The 17,268-nt window shown below is 35.4% G+C and overlaps 1 protein-coding gene across 1 annotated transcript in view; it reads left to right on the forward strand.

Moving 5' to 3' along the window:
• Positions 1-15,772, forward strand: part of LOC132279460 (exocyst complex component SEC3A-like) — a 38,985-nt gene extending 23,213 nt beyond the window's left edge. The window contains exons 14-25 of the mRNA XM_059781442.1: positions 2,477-2,650; positions 2,793-2,946; positions 3,035-3,084; positions 4,420-4,590; positions 4,689-4,768; positions 6,131-6,212; positions 7,821-7,918; positions 8,050-8,158; positions 8,327-8,395; positions 13,945-14,010; positions 14,083-14,172; positions 15,212-15,772. Coding sequence (XP_059637425.1) covers positions 2,477-2,650; positions 2,793-2,946; positions 3,035-3,084; positions 4,420-4,590; positions 4,689-4,768; positions 6,131-6,212; positions 7,821-7,918; positions 8,050-8,158; positions 8,327-8,395; positions 13,945-14,010; positions 14,083-14,172; positions 15,212-15,322 — 1,254 coding nt within the window. The 3' untranslated portion in view covers positions 15,323-15,772. The remainder of the gene's footprint in view (positions 1-2,476; positions 2,651-2,792; positions 2,947-3,034; positions 3,085-4,419; positions 4,591-4,688; positions 4,769-6,130; positions 6,213-7,820; positions 7,919-8,049; positions 8,159-8,326; positions 8,396-13,944; positions 14,011-14,082; positions 14,173-15,211) is intronic.
• The last annotated feature ends 1,496 nt before the right edge of the window (positions 15,773-17,268 follow it).

Raw genomic sequence — 17,268 nt, forward strand, 5'->3', positions numbered from 1 at the left:
TCTCGTTTTTTTGCTAATTTATAAATGTTTTTTCGCCTTCTTTTGTGCCTAATTTTTCATATAGGAAATTTAATAAGCTTTGTTTAGCTTTACTTACTATCTTCTTTGTTTGACTTTTGAGTTAATTATGTGTGTCTTGGTCTTCTTGTAGCTTACTTTTTTGTCATGCTTTAAAAAAAATTTCTCTTTTGTTTAATCGTTTGTTGCACTTCCTCACTCCACCACCATGTCTCTTTTTTAATGAATTTCTCCCCCTTAGTTTCGGCCAAAACTTCTTTTGTCTTATCCTTAATATAATTTGCCATTTTGAGCCACAAGTTATTTAAATCATCATTCTAATCCCATTGCTTATCCTTTAGTATTTGTTCTTTAAAAGCGGTTGCTTGACAACTACCATTTAATTTTTTCCACTTAATGTTTTTGTGTCCCTTTTCGCTTTTTTATACTTAAACCCTTTGATTAATATGTCTAAAATTTGTATGCGATGTTGGTTTGTGAGGCTCTCCTTGGGAATCACCTTACAATATTTACATTGAGGCCCATTTTCTCCTATGTAAGCATTAATTAATTTGTGTTTTATTTATTCCACTTTTAAATATTTTTAGATTCTCCTCTCTTTTGTTTAAAAAAAAAAAAAAAGAAGAGAAGTGTTAGCAATAGCCAAGTCATATGCTTTTGCAAATAAGTGTTTCTCCTATCTCATTTCAGTCTCCAAAACCGTATCCCATGGATTTGTGTATATCCTATCCTATCAACACCTACATGTCCATTAAAATCACTGCCTACAAAAATGTTCCTTGAGGAGCATATTCAAGATATGCTCATCATGGACAATTTTACTAATCAAAAAAAAAAAAAAAAAAAAATCTAGGACAATCTTAATAAATATTAAGCTATCTCCTTCTCTTCTCACCTCTACTACCTTATCCCTCATGTAGTGATCTATGATTCTCTAACTATGCCCACTCCATTTCGTGGGTTGTCGTTCCCTCTTGAGTAAAAAAGTTTATATTTTCCCCCAATATTGTAGGCAAATTATATTCATTTTTCATTGTTTTAACCATCTGAAGAACCTTTTGTCTTCAGAATCTCTCTGTTATGAACATCAACTTGGTAATTCTCAGTTTAGCATCAACCTACAGTTGAACCAACACTAGCTGGTTTACTTTGGGTGAAGGGCCAATTAGCACCTGTATGTTGTCATATATGCTTAAAATTTCGTCATACTATCAGTTGGAACTGTGTTGTTACCTAAATATATTACTGATTTTATGTTTTTATATAGTCTGCAAACTAGTAATACAATCCTCTCTAGTTTAGTTACTTGACTACATTTAACTTTACTATGACAAACATTCTACCTGCTAGTCCCTTGCTTTAAAGATTGAAACCACGGTATACAACTTAATGCTATGTTAAATAGACTGAATGGCCAATTTAATAAAATTTATTGCAATCATATATTTTTCTAATCATGGGTGATGCTATCAATACCGGGTCATAATTAAGGATGCATTATCACAGGCAGTCATGGTTATTACTTATTACACTAGATCTGGAAACTGAATTGATTCTAGGGGAAAGGTTTCTCAAGTTTGGTTGACAAAGTGGGCTGTTATTTGTGTTCTTTTTTTTTTTTCTTTCCCTTCCCCACACACCCACCCCTCCCCCCCCCCCCCCCCCGCCCCCCCCCCCCCCCCCCCCCCCCCCCAGGCGGGGGTTCCCTCCAAGGAATTGTTTGCACCCAAGAGGATTCGAACCGTATTTGTGTTCATTCTCTCCCCACATGCAGAAATTTATGTGTTTTCACTATTTTTTTTATGTGAATGTGATGTGTGTATGCATGGGTAAGTGTCCTAACTTGGTCAGGCTGTGCAGTCTTCTTTTTGGCTAGTTGGTAATGCACACACATCTGCACACGTCAAATGGCTCATTAATGAAAATTATAACTCCATATACATCGTAAAATTTAGTCGTATAAATCTTTTGACCATTTGATTCATATGGATTGCAATAACAGTTGTGCCCATGTTTGTGGCTTTTCTGGTAACTATTGCAACTTACATGTACTGATACTCTACTAAATTTTAAGCTGAAAATGTGGAACTTTGACACCCTCTGCCCCCCAACCCCTCCCTTCCTCCTCCCTCTTCCTTGCAAAGATTCATCTGAAATATGGTGTGTTTAAACCTAGCTTCATCGAGCCACCATATTTCGTATCTGGTTTCTTCTTACTGCACTAACTGTAAAGAATATCCGGTCATGTTATTTGCTCAACATGCACTGAGGTAACTTTTTTTCATTTCATTTCTATATATGACTTGGTGAGACACTAGTTGTAATGCTTTCTGAAATTTTGCAGTATTTTATTATCTAATACCTGGAAAATCCATTGGAGGTTGTAGAACTTCTGACATTTTATGAATATCACAAGTTCGAATTTGTGGCAACTGAACATTCCCTTAATCGTCTACAGGCTCGTGAGTTTGCAAATGAGCTTCGTTCTAGTACTAAAGCATCAAGAAATTCAACTGTATGGCTTGAAGCTTTCACAGGTTCCAGTCAAAATATGAGCAATGCAGACACTTCTACAGTTTCAGAGGCCTACGCCAAAATGCTTACAATATTTATACCACTCCTTGTAGATGAGGTTACAAACTAATTATCTGCTCCTTTTGTTTTTGAAACAAAATCTAATGTTATCCCAAACACCCTTCACTCCCCCCTCCCGCATGGCATCCCTCTTCTCCATCTTGTAACAAAATTCAGTTCTTCCATTTCTCAAACTGCAGAGCTCTTTTCTTGCACACTTCATGTGCTTTGAAGTTCCTGCACTTGTCCCACCAGGAGGTCCTGCCAATGGTAACAAAACTGGAACCAACGATGATGACACCAATGATGATAATTTGGGCATCATGGAAATTGATGAGAATGAAAAAAAAAAGGGTAATCCTTTTCCCAATGGTAATCTGGTTCAGCCTGTTAAAGTTGACTCATCACTGTATAATTAATTATGTTGGTAAAAATTCTGCAGAGCTGGGAATACTAAATGAGTCACTTCAGGATCTGCTGAATGGAATACAAGTAATATACACAATATTTTGCGAATTTTATTATTTCAGTTACTGGACTTCTAGTACTGGATTTTTTTATGTAATGACCAAGTGCCTCTTTAATGCCCTACTCCCCTCCTGGCTAGGTAGGCTAAAAATGGTCCTCATGAGTTGGAATCAATCAGGCTGAGATTACTATGAAAAATTACATTTGATTGTTAATTTTCTCCAAGTTTGGATGATAATTGCAAGCCAATAATTGTACCTTTTCTTTTTAGGAAAAAAGTGATTTAAGTTCATATCATGATTTGAATGGATGACTACATCTAGTGAAGCGTAGAGTGCTAAAATTTAGTACTCGGGGTGAATAAGTTTTGAGTGTAGTACTAGAGTCATCATTCCCTAAAATGTTTTATATAGACTCCATCAATGAGTTTTTAATTGACGACCATGTCAGGCAGAACCGTTTGTGTTAGGTTGGAGATTTTACATCCCAATAGATGGTTTTGGGATAAAAATCAAGATTGAACTGCAATCTATTATATATGCGATGATGCATGGTTTGTTATACCCAAAAAAATACCCAGATTGATCTAGAAGCACCTTAGTCTCCAAGGTCTGCTCAAGGATTCAGAAGCTTTAACTCTGGGTTCTTCTCTGGAGGTAGAGTAAGCTGCCTTGTCAAACCAGAAAGAATGGAGGGAAGGGTAGAGGAACTACAAGTATAATTCCTTCAAAATGCACCACAAATGAATAATGAAGAAAACTAATAAAAGCGACACACACACCCAGCCTTTTGAGAACTAATCTGCGAATGGGTGTTTATTGCCCTCATCAAATCAAAGACTCAGGATGAAGGCCAAGCACACGTGGGTAGAAGGAGGCCAGAGAATGTTAAAATTAAGCTTAACAATCCAAAAAAATTCTTCTGTTCTGCTGCTTCGCACCTAATGTGGCATATGTCGCATATGGGCAGCTTTTGAAATTATTTTGTTGCTTCTATAATTCCATTGCCTTATTACACCACCAATTTCAACAACTCTGCCACTGAATTAAACTTGGAGAAGTACCAAGTATAGAGTATAAAAATTCCTAAAGCTACATCGTATCATCCCAGTGGTCTCTTTTGATTATTAGATTGCTATTCAAAGAAGTTAACTCACTTTTTTTTTACCTAATCTTCTTGGTGCTTCTGAGTTTTATTTATGGATTGGTTTCATTTTTTCAGTATATCATTTTATTTTTCAATTGCAATTTCTTTTTATATTTTTTCTTTCTTTCTTTTAAACTGTTGCAAAACAGTCGGCATTGCTGTTTGACTAACTTTGATTAGTACAACCTTTTCTTTCTTTTCTTAAATATTTAGGAAGACTTCTATGCTGTGGTGGATTGGGCATACAAGATTGATCCACTGCGCTGCATATCAATGTACGGGATTACAGAGCGGTATCTTTCTGGTCAGAAAGCTGATGCAGCAGGATTTGTGCGTGTCTTGCTCGATGACCTGGAATCTAGAATTACTATGCAGTTTGGCCGTGTGAGTTATAGACTTATAACTTCTGTTCCAAACAATTTATTGCAATTTGCATTCTTATGATGATGACATTCACCACCCACTTTACGTTGATATTGCAGTTTGTTGATGAAGCTTGTCACCAGATTGAAAGAAATGAGCGAAACGTTCGGCAAACAGGGGTCTTGTTGTATATACCAAGGTGAACTGGATCTCACAGGTTTATTCTTCGTAAATTGATAGACTTGCATTCTTTTTGTGGTCTTGGCAATTGTCGGATTGAAGCGATCCAGTTTTTTTTTTTTTTTTGCAATGAATAAGGGGCAGATATACTTAGGGTGTGCAACAACAAACTATTAATTTATATATTAACAGTGCCAAAAAAAATAAAAGCATTATTTGAGACCTCAGAAATCAATGACTGACATTTTGAATCGGCAAGTTTCTTAGATAAGTAGTAAGCTGTACCTGGAGATGTGGTAGTTCACTTTGATGTTTTATATATGCATGTGCTTTGAAATATCTAGACTACCAAATTCTTATTGAAGGTCTTACAAAAACTTTTGACTGCTATATGAAGCCAAGCTAAATCCCTTGCCTTACATGGAGATCTCGCCTCTTTTATTGAATACATATGCTTTTATTACTCTTTTCCGTTTATTTATTATTGATCAGTAAAGTGTCTGAGAGCCATGGTTAGTTTAATGTTAAAATAAGATCTTGGAGACAACTCTTTTTAGAGAAGGAAGTTGGAGGTGAGTGTTAAAGAAAAGGCTAGTCTGGCCCATGGATCATATAAAGATGATCTTAAATTTGGATGCAGAGAGGTTTGTTACTTAGCTCTAAAGTCATACACAGTTCCTTTTTTTTTTTTTTTTATGTATATATATAGCAAAGATGGGTTACTCGGGCAATGCTGCAATTTGATAGGAAATCATAGAACACATTTTTCCAAGTTCATTAGTAACACTTGCAGAAAAAACAAGAAGTTTAATGTAATAGAAGTCTAGTTCTAGGATGTTTGACTATTTATAATCCAACAAATTCAATAGACTTTGTTGGAAGCTCATATATATGACTTAAACTTGGCAATGGATGAAAACACTATACAAGGGAAAGTGCTACCAGCGATTATTGGAGCATTGCTAGAATGCTTTGATTGAGGGACATAAATGTTGTCAAAACACTCTTGTGCTGCTTCCTTATGGTAGTTCCTTGCAAATGATGTTTTCTTACTTTGAGTTATTATTCGTTCCAGCTTATAATTTATTGTTTTTGAAATTTTGTTAAAAATAAAATATTTATTCATATATATATATTTATATGCCTTTTATAAAAGAAAGAAATGAATTGACCAAACTATGCCATCTTGCAATAGTGTTTTCTTACAGTTTTATTTCATAACGGTATCCCATGAGCGTGACATGGAAAATGGTTTCTAAGTAGATTTATTAATCAAGTCCTTTTCTATCGTGCTTTACTACAATTTTATCTTTCTCTATCAAGTACTCCATTTTTTGGTTATAAATCATTTCAAAATGTTGTTTATAACACTTCCACGTAGATTTGCAACTCTTGCAACCCGAATGGAGCAGTACATCCATGGACAATCAAGGGATTTGGCTGATCAGGCATACACTAAACTTGTGAGTACTCTTGTCCCATAAACATGTTGTTATTGTTGTGTTGAGCAGTGCAGTGCATGAAGCTGGGAACATGAGTTGAGTTGAGTTGATTTTATTCTTATCATATTGATCGAAATAGAACTCAAGCATTGTGAGATGATTTAATATGTGTGCCTGAACTCTCTAACACATACTCCTTGTGCAATGATTTGTACCTAAACACACAAGGGATGGAAAAACTTATTTTGAATCCTGAAATCTTCCCAAGGACTTCTGTATACCTCATCTTGGTTATAGATATTGTTGCAATATAAATATAAAAGTAAACAAAGAAATCCGAAACTTCTGGAATCTGATGGAGATTTAAACCCCATGAAATCTGCTTTGAAGTTCTTCCAAGTAAAAGCCTATTAAAGAGATGACCTTCTGCAATGGTGATTAGTATACAGCATTGGTCTATATATTTAAATTTTTACCCGTCCATTTAGAAAATCTACATGGACAAATAAGGGGGTCCTCAACGTCTCAATCTGGATCTGTCAGAACTACCAGAATGTTGTTCCACAGATAGTACAATGACCAGTAGTTTATTGTGTTCTAAACCATCTGTCTTCTTGTCCAACCTGTTCCTGTAATATAGACATCACTTCTACAGTAGAATAGTGGGAGGATGACTTCTAGTAACATGATTAGGCTTCTGAACAAACCGCCAAGCCACCTGATTTCAGTACAATCTTCAACTAGTACAAATGGCTATTGTGACAACAGTCAATGATACATATTATGCTTTACTATGATTTTGTATTTCTATAGAAATTTTGCAATTGTTATTACTGGATATAGTTATTCATTTGAGGTATTTACTCTCTTCCTTCTATAATTTTTTTTTTTTTTTTTCAAAGTATGTCAAAGAATATATGCCTATGAATTTAAACCGTGTAATGGTAATATGTTTTCATTTATTATAATTTTTAATACCAATTATGATGTTTTGGCCCGAATTTGGTGCCGGGTCACATCCATGTACGACCCGACGACCCAATATATAAGGGCATTTAGGGTTTGGAGTGGGTTATGAGAGAGAGACTGAAATTCGTACATAGTTGAGAGTGGGGCTGAAAATTGTAATCTCTGATTTTACACATAGTGAAGACTTTCGCCGGATCTCCACTGTGGACGTAGGCTTTGCTGAACCACGTATAAATCTTTGTGTGATGTGTTTATTTTTCTGTCGTGTTTCGTAATTGTTGCTTGGTTCGTTGTATTTGTCGTAACACCAATATATGTCATTCATAAGTACTTAGTTTTGATCAAGGATGGACATCCTCACAAGTAAAGAATCAAGGATTTAGAAGTTTTCCATTGAACTTTGCATGCTTTTTAATAAAAGGTGACCTTTTAACTTTTTCAATGACTAGTGTCGGGGTGGGTGTCTCCCTCTACTAACGTCTGGGTTGTCCACTTGGCATCCTTATGCTGAGACATTTATAATCAGCCTGTGAACAGTAACATATTTATCTTTTTTTTAACTTTTCTGTACTGGTTACTGTATGTTATAAGATTGTAGATCTCTTGTTGTTTATCTAGTGTATGGTTTAAGCTTAAAACATGTGGATGGTTGTTTGACAGGTTAGCATAATGTTTGCAACTTTGGATAATATTGCTAACACAGATCCAAAATATGCTGATATTTTGCTAATAGAGAACTATGCTGCATTTCAGAACAGGTATACGTGGATATGGGTTACATCATATGCTTTTATAAGTTAGTCTTCATATCTATGTTTGTTAGAACAGCACATTTGAGTTATCAACAATTATCACCTTCAACATGCTGACTAGGAGCAGTTGCATGCAGTATGTATGACCTAGCCAATGTTGTGCCCACTTTAGCAAAATTTTACCACCAGGCAAGTGAAAAATATGAACAAGCTTGCACACGTCTTATCAGCATGATCATATACTATGTAAGTTATCCATCTATAAAGCTTAGCGTTCTCATTTCCTGTTGATTCGATTAATTACTTGAAACTTCTATTTTGTTTTTGCTAAAAGTTTATCAAGTTTTTCCTCATAATGTATTGTTCGAAAGTATGTCCTGAAAGTGTACGTTGTTACTAAATTTGTTTTTCCAGCAATTTGAACGACTTTTCCAATTTGCTCGAAGAATTGAGGATTTGATGTTCACAATCACACCAGAAGAGGTTTGTGTTTGAATGATAGCTGATTGCATATAGTCTCTTATTCTTTACAGAATCTTTGCATATCTTTTCAAATAGATGCTCAGAATGTCTAAGCATTCGTCAGTGATTATATAACGGCATTGCACACCATGGGTCCAAAATTAGCATCTATGCGTGTGGAACTATCTTTGGGGTGCTGACTCTTGTTGCTGTGACTCAGGGCACTCTTCCTGTTTTATGTAGTTAAATCCACATTAAAACCCTTTAAATGTGTTTGAGGAACAATTTTTGCATTACCACATGCTTTTAACCATGACCAAAGTGCTGGACAGGAAAGAACATTGCTAGAACTATGCATAGTTAACATGCTCCCTGAAGCTTATGGTAGGGACTTCTTTAGAGAACTTACACCTTGGTTTCCATCGAATCGGATATCTGATGCATTGTGATCCTTGAAACTATGTCAATTGTCGTGGTAGTGTGTCTAACAATCTCCGAGATCATGTCCACCATCCTTGTTTGCCTGGGATCTTTAGCAGAAATTCCCTATTTGATGTGGAACTTGAGATTTTATTTAAAATAGGGTTAATTGCAAAACATTCCCCTGAACTATGCCCAAACCAGCAAATAGCCCCCTTGAACTACATTTGAGACACAAAACCCCCTAAATTATAACATTTTGTTTCAAAATGCCCATACCGTCTATGTGTTGTTGAGGTGTTGACGATATGTTATCCCGTGACTGTCATGTGATGGGCTTAATTTTATTAGATGACGAAAACACCCTTCTAAACATGAAAATACAAAGATGCCCTTGTTGACCATTATAAATTCAAGATACCACATTTATATGCATTGACTGTGTACATGTATATGTATACACTGTATAAAAAATGAATCCAAATTGTTGTTCAAATGTTCACCGTCTCCTCTCTTTATAGTCTCTTTCTAGAGATCATTCTGATGGATCCAAACCCTAAAACCTTCCCAAATCTCTCCTATGTCTTGTCCAAACTCCCCTGTATCGGACCCAAGCACTCCACCAATTCACCTGACTTCGAAAAGTTGATGCTCTACTTAGGTTATTCAATAGTTGCTGCTCTCAATCTTGCAATCCTTTTTTTTTTTTTTTTTTGATAAATAAATAATTCATTAAAAAAAAAGCGTTCAAAAGGGGAACAGAGCTGAGTGTAACTTGTAAAGTGTAGTGTATATTGAGAGAGAGAGAATTAGATATCTATCATTCCCAACTTGTTACGTAATTCTGAAAATTGAGACTTTCCCAATGCCTTGGTAAATACATCTCATAGCTGGTCTTTGGATCTCACATAAGTGGTAGCTATCCTTTTACTCATCACCAAGTCTCTCACAAAGTGACAATCTACCTCTATATGTTTAGTTCTCTCATGAAACACTGGATTACTAGCAATGTACATATTAGCCTGATTATCACAATTCATTCTCATAGGCTTGTCATTGGAAAACCCCCTCTCTTGTAAAAGAGATTTTACCCACATCATTTCACAAGTTAGATGGAAAAACCCATCACTTGCAAAATTCTGTGGGGTTCTCTATGTTGAGAATACCCCCAAATATTACATCTCTCTCTCTCTCTCTCTCTCTAATTCTCTCTCTCTCAACGTGGTATCAGAGCATTGATCATAACCTCGTATTGTTCCTGTTCATCGTCTCAAAGCGAATGTTGTCATCGTGCCTGTGAATCCTTCGTTGCCACCGAGAGATTGTTAGATCGTTTTCTCAGATCGTTCACCATCGCTGTCTTTAATCGTACGACCAGTGAAGAGCCACTGTGTGTTCATCGTCGTTGTCCTCGTCTTGTGGCCGTCGGTGTGATATTGTAATCGTGGGTTAATTGCTGTCACGTTGTAGTTAGGGTTTTCTTTCTGAATTGGTACAAGTGCAGGTGGTACTGTCATCTACCCATCTGCAGAAATATGCTCCCCCTAGATTGTGGATTCGGACCGAACACCTATTTGAACTGATTGTGAATCCGATTTGATTTTACAAACTGGATTTTCGGATCAATCCAGCACGTGTAACCTGTTGGAATCTGGTTTGGGTTGTTTTCTTTGCTGTGTGCAGTTCTGTGGTTCTCAATTTTGTGATTTTCTATTTTCTCTATTTTAATTCTTCTTCCAGCAAGCTACTGGACTCATGGCAGATTCCAGTGACAATAAATTAAGCTATGATGCCATGTTTAGAGAGAGAATTACAGAGAGAGAGAGACATAATATATGGGGGTATTCTCAATACAAAGAACCCTACAGAAGTTTATATATATATATATATATATATATATATATATATTTACAAGTATTGAGTATTTACAAGTAGACCCCAAACTCTGTGACTAATTATAATATTACCCAATAGTGTATATTTGTGGAAATTACATTTTGAAAATTGTGTTCGCTTGCCCCTATTGTCATATTCCAATTCCTTTATCTTCATTTGATAGGGTTTCTATAATTATTTCCACTTTTCAACAACTAAAAAATTGCTTAAACACTGCAAAGGCCTATGCCTTTCTCCCATATGGATGCGGTCCACCACATGAATTCTCTCTTTCCATTCTTTCCTATTATATGACGACCTCCGTTGGCGGGTGGGAGACACTGGTGACCTACCACACTGGCAGGCTATGGGTGTCATGATCCCACATCGCCTGGGAAAGGTGAAGGTGAAGTACTATATGTAGGTTTAACACCCTTCTATACACAATACGTTTTAAAGTCATGATGGCCGTGAACCCATCAGAACTCCGCAGTTAAGCGTGCTTATGGTAGAGTAGTACCAGGATGGGTAACCTCCCCAGAAGTCTATTCTGGGGGAGCCAAAAGCGGACAATATTATGTTAGGTAGGGTGTGGCAAACGAGGACATTGGGTCCCATGCAGGCTAATTGTGACAACCTCTGTGGGGTGGGGGGGGGGGGGGGTGCGAGACGCTGGGTGAGCTACCACACTCATAGGCTACGGGTGTTATGATCCCACATCGCCCGAGGAAGGCGAAGGTAAAGTGCTATATGTAGATTCAACACTCTTCTATAACAACACATATTAAAGCCGTGATGGCCGTGAACCCATCAAAACTCAGCAGTTAAGTATGTTTATTCTAGAGTAGTATCAGGATGGGTGACCTCCCCAGAAGTCTAGTCCGAGGGAGCCAAAAGCAGACACTTGTCAAGTAGGGTGAGGGTTGTAACATATTATAAACCATGTCTCTTACAAAAAGCATCTTGATATAATCCATAATTTTCCATTAAATAATTTCAATTTTAACTCACACAAAATCCATGGACATATTGAAGTTAACCCAAGATCTATCCCCATTATCAATCATGGCATTACAAGAAGATCAAAACCCCAAATCCCATATTGACCTCTCCAAATCCCATATTGACCTCTCTCTCTCTCCTAAATATCAAGAAGATCAGAACCCCCAATCCTATATAGACCTCTCTCTCTTTCCTAAATTTATATCACTTACCTTTTAATATTTAGCTAGCGCTTTGCAATTGCTCACCCAAATCGTTTAGAATCTCTCGAAGCAATATGAAGTATTGTGTTGTTTCCGCAGCCAGCGATGGTCAACAGTCTCAGGTGGCAGTACCTATTATGTCACTAGACCTTTTTTAATGTATCGCACTTGGCGGACAAGGAGAGCTCCAGCAAGCCACAGAGAGAGAGAAGCAACTCGTTTGGTTTTGAGAGCTTTGTAAAAATAACTCAGTTTTACAGATGGATTTCATTTCGTTTGTAAAATGAGGTAGCTGTGTGTTAATAAGGTTGTCAATTTTTTATTGATTCTTTGGATTTTTTATTCATTATCAACTTAAGTGAATAATTTTCCAGACGGCATTTTTGAAGATGGGTAAAATTGTTAATTTCAATTAAATTAAGGGGGTAGTTGTAGTTTACGGGTTTAGTTGCAAAAGGGTCAGTTTTTTTTTCTTTTCAATTAACCCTTAAAAATATGGGAAGTGTATCCTCCCTCCCATGAAAAACAATATCAATTTATATTTAAATTTTTTAACAAGACCCAGCTGCACTGTATGTTTTTTTCTTTCTTGTGACTGCATTTTTTTCTGGTGCTTTTATGTTGATCTTAGGTATCGCCAAGTATCTTGCAATTTTAACATATTTGTCAGCTTGTAACTTCAGTCATGTAGGAGATAATTGACAAAATGATTAATATAACTAGCATGCTTGAAATATTGGAAATAGAAGAAATATTATATTTTAGAGCATATTCTATGGCGTATTTTATAGCATAATCAAATCTCTGCTAATATGGTAAGTCATTCCATAAATCGTGACTATCATATATGCTAACACTCCCCCTCAAGTTGGGGCGTGGATATTTGAGACGCCCAACTTGGATAATGCATCTTTAAACACGGTCTTGCTAGCACCCTTCTTCAAAATCTACAAGTTGCAAAGTGCAAATCTAACTAGCAATGATTTTCTCTCAAATGAAGTGCCGATCAACAAATCAAAAATGTCTCCTCAGACCATAAACAACCAACAATGTCTTCTCAAACCGTAAACAACCAACAATGTCTTCTCAGACCGTAAACAACTAACAATGTCTCCTCAGACCGTTTCCCTTCACATTTTTAAAACATGTAGATGGAAGAATCAACAATGTCTCCTCAGACCATTCTCCTTCGTACATATGTTTAAACAATGTCTCCTCAGACCATTCTCCTTTGTACATATGTTTAAACAATGTCTCCTCAGACCAGGAAAAAACAAAGCAAACAAAAAAAACAAAACAAACAAACAAACAACTATGTCTCCTTAGACCGTTTCTGAATGAGTGGGCCCTCATTGAGATCGGACCACCCTGCCTACCCAACACCTCCCGGATGGGCGATCTCACCTTAGATCATTCCCTAATGGGTGGTGCCGAACTCGCAATGTCCTCATTGCAGTTACCACCTTGACTCTGATACCAAGTAGAAATATTATATTTTAAAACATATTCTATAGCATATTCTATAGCATAATCAAATCTCTGCTAATATGGTAAGTCATTCCATAAATCATGGCTATCATATATGCTAACAGAAACATTAGCAATTTTTATTGTAGAGATACATAAAATTTTAGAACTGTTTATTATAATTACTAATTTCTGTTTTTTTGTAATAAATTTTATTTGTTATTTTTACCATTAGTGTCAAATTGATAAAAAAAATATGGACTTGTAGAAAATTGAATATTAAATGAAAAAAAAAAAAAAAAAAAAAAAAAGGAACAATGCTTGTGTGATCAAAGTTCGTCTCAGTGACAACCTAGGTGGCTTGGTATCAGTCTGACCACTGCCCTATTCTTGCCTGGGATTAGTTGTGTTTGGAAAAGAACTTTTTGGAGATTTATTTGGTATAGCAATTATTAGATATTGAACTGGCTACAAGTAGTTCAGATACTGATTTTATCACATAACTTCCAATATCTGAGATTCATTCAGTTACTATATACCATCTTCACAGTAACTAAGTTGCCCAATGTTTCGCTGAGAATAATTTTTTTTTGACAATTTCAGATACCATTTCAAATTGGATTGTCAAAAGTGGATCTTCGGAAGGTGGTGAAATCCAGTTTATCTGGGGTAAGTTGGTTTTGGAATCTTGTGTTTTTAGTTGTAAAGGTACTTCAGTAACACAATCTTATTTTTGTACAGGTGGACAAGTCCATCAGTTCAATGTATAAGAAATTGCAGAAGAATATAAGCGCAGATGAATTGTTGCCTTCATTATGGGATAAATGCAAGGTATGTAAGGTCTTCTCTAATAGCATGTTTGTGGTTATTTGAAGTACAAAACGTAAATGGCTTATGACATGACAATTTGAAAGTTTTATGGTTATAATCTTCTTTTTCTGTGGAAAGAGGCAGAAAATTCAAGTTGGAAATCTATAAAATAATTGTAATAATATAAAAGAAAATCTCAAAATACACCAAGACCTAACTGAGGTTTTACCCTTGTACCAAACCAGGATGATCTTGACCACTCCAAGAAAATCCTGAACTCTAAACCTATTAAATTAAAGTGAAAATAAGAAATCTCCAGTAGTTTTGCAACACCGCAAATTGTCTGTAAATCAACATATTGTAATTATGCAGTCGTGTTTCTCATGGTAAGTGGTGACGTCACTTTTTTTTTTCTTTTTTCTGTTTTTGTGGCCTTGTGATGTATAATTTTATTTAAAGGACATTTACAGGTGTAGTTTCCATCACACCTGTTAATCAACAGAATGTACAGGTGTGATGGAAACTACACCTGTATATTCTACTTGGATCCAACTCCATTATTTCGAACATTTTGAACAAAGTTCTTGATTGGAATTGCGTCTCAATGTGGAGAGAGATTCTTGATTTTTAGGATTAGAAATAGATGGAGAGAGGAGAATATCATAATCTCAAATGACTAGAACTGCTGGTCACTTTTCACTTTGTGAGAAAAATGTGAATAGTTTGGTAAATACATCAGGACTCTATGACATGAATGACAAGTAAAATGGAAACCCTAGCATAGATTGTGCTTGCATCAAATGTTTTGTCTCCACTCAATGTAATTTTTTTCAAGTTAAATCTTTATATAATAGCTTGTGAGAGTTTATTTTTGGCTCAGCTGGATCTGATTCCATGGTGCAGAATTCTCTGGTATAATAAATAAAGGCGTTTTTTCTTATCGAAAAGTAGAAACTAAAAATGAGAAAATGGACATGTTACTTGTTGATGCAAATGCACGTAGTTGAAGGATTAGTTGTTTACATCGAATGATGCTGTTTTCTGTTTTCGTTATTGGCAGAAGGAGTTTCTGGACAAATATGACAGCTTTGCACAACTTGTTGCCAAGATTTACCCCTCTGAAAACATCCCATCTGTAGGAGAAATGAGAGATATTTTGGCATCCATGTAAGGAAGAAGACGGTTGCCATTGAATCTCGAAGAGTTTCTTTTTCGGAGTTTTACTACAATCAATTTTTCATTACTTACAACCACCACCCAGAAAAAATAAAAATAAAAAAATTTGATCCATTGGTGGAAACATTTTTAGGTGCATTAAAATGCGTCAAGTGAATTACGTTCCATTTAGTAAAATTTTTTGAGTTTTGAGGTTAGCTAGCCATTGATTTTTTGACTCAGAAAAAAATTAATAACATATAGTAACTGCAAGTATTATATTTTTACTATCATGGCACTTCTTGTTCCCTCTTTTTCTTCAACCTTACTTTGCTTCTATTTACATATCATCTGAGTGAGAAATTGGTGGTCAAAAAATTGCCAACCAAACTATACTAGTGACTATTGTATGGTTCGTGTGCCATTTATGCAAAATGGGTGTTTTTTTTTTTTTTTTTTTTTTTTTTTTGGCGAGAAATTCACACCCACTTTATTCTTTTAGAGACTCGAACCTTCACTGTCTATTTTGGAAAATAATGAACATTGTTGCAAAGTGGTTGATTGAACCACTCACGGTAAATTCACTTTGATAATCTTTACAATTTGTTTGGGAGCATTAATGGTTACTTATGACAATGCCATAGTGAATCAAAACATTGGCCAAATTTTGTTGGGACAAAAATACAATATATATGAAAGCATTACAAAATGTTTCCATTATTAACCTAGACCTGACAAATATGTATGTATACTATAGGGCAAATTGCATCAAATCCCTCTATTTTTTATTTTTAGCGTGAAACCTCCTCCAAAATTTTCTTAACGTAAAACCCCCTAACATTTTTTATTGTTGCAACACTGCACCCTAATGACGAAAATGCCCCTTAGAGTTTTTTAAATGAGTTTCATTTTTGGTTTTCTTTTCCATTTTAATTTTTAAAAATAGAACTTTAAGAAAATTTAAAAAATTACACACCATTTAAGTGATATTATAATGACAAAAATGCCCCTTAATATAAATTTAAGAAAATTTAGGTTTCTTTAAAATAATTTTCATCTTAGGTTTTCTTTTTTCCTTTTTTATTTTTAAGAAATAAAAATTTAAGAAAATTTTCAAAATCCAAGGTATTTTTTTTAGATGCGCCATTGATTTTATTTTTCGGAATTAATTTTTTAATAACACTGTTGAAAGAGCTATTTGTATTAATTTTAATGTTATATTAAGCGGTAACCCTTTTCTCAAATACATGTATAGTATATTAAGGGCCATTTTCATCATTAGGGGGTAGTGTTGCAACGAAGAAAGAACTTGGGTTTGTTTTATGTAATGATTCTAATTTTCGTCATTTTTCATTTTTGGAATTCTATGATTTTTCGAGGGTATTTTCGTTGGTTGGGACATTTCATTGAGTCCATAACTCTTTGAAATGCAAGGTTTGTTATTTTTGCATTTTTCTGTTTTTCGGGTTGGACGGTCCCGTGCGGTACCCGCTAACGGAATTGTCGTGTACGGGGGTGTTGTTTAGGTCCATTTGCATCACATTTATTTTATTTATTATGTTATATGAAGTTGTGAATTATTACATGTGTATATATATATATTTGTGTGGTGTAAAAAGGAATTAAAAATAAAACGAAAAGAAATTAATTTTTAGAGGGGGACCCACCACCACTTTAAGTGGTCATGAGACTACATTCTTGGTCTCCATTTTTTCTTCCTCTCCCACTGGTCTCTCTCTCACCCTCTTAATTTTTTTTTCTTTTTCTTTTTACTTTAAAACTTTAATCCTTGATTTCTCCGTTCATCATTTGGAGTTTTTAGATGCCATTTGCGGCAAATTAAAGAGCTTGCCGAGATTTACGATTTGATCGGAGCAATTTCTTGTTTGAAGCACTCTAGGAAATTCGTGATCTAGGGCTCAAATTAGGGGTTTTTGCTTATTTTGAGGTAGGGGATCCTAA

This window comes from Cornus florida, unplaced genomic scaffold (assembly GCF_030987335.1).
Source record: "Cornus florida cultivar Cherokee Brave unplaced genomic scaffold, ASM3098733v1 CherokeeBrave_3.0.0_Hap2_Chr10, whole genome shotgun sequence".
Lineage (NCBI taxonomy): Eukaryota > Viridiplantae > Streptophyta > Magnoliopsida > Cornales > Cornaceae > Cornus > Cornus florida.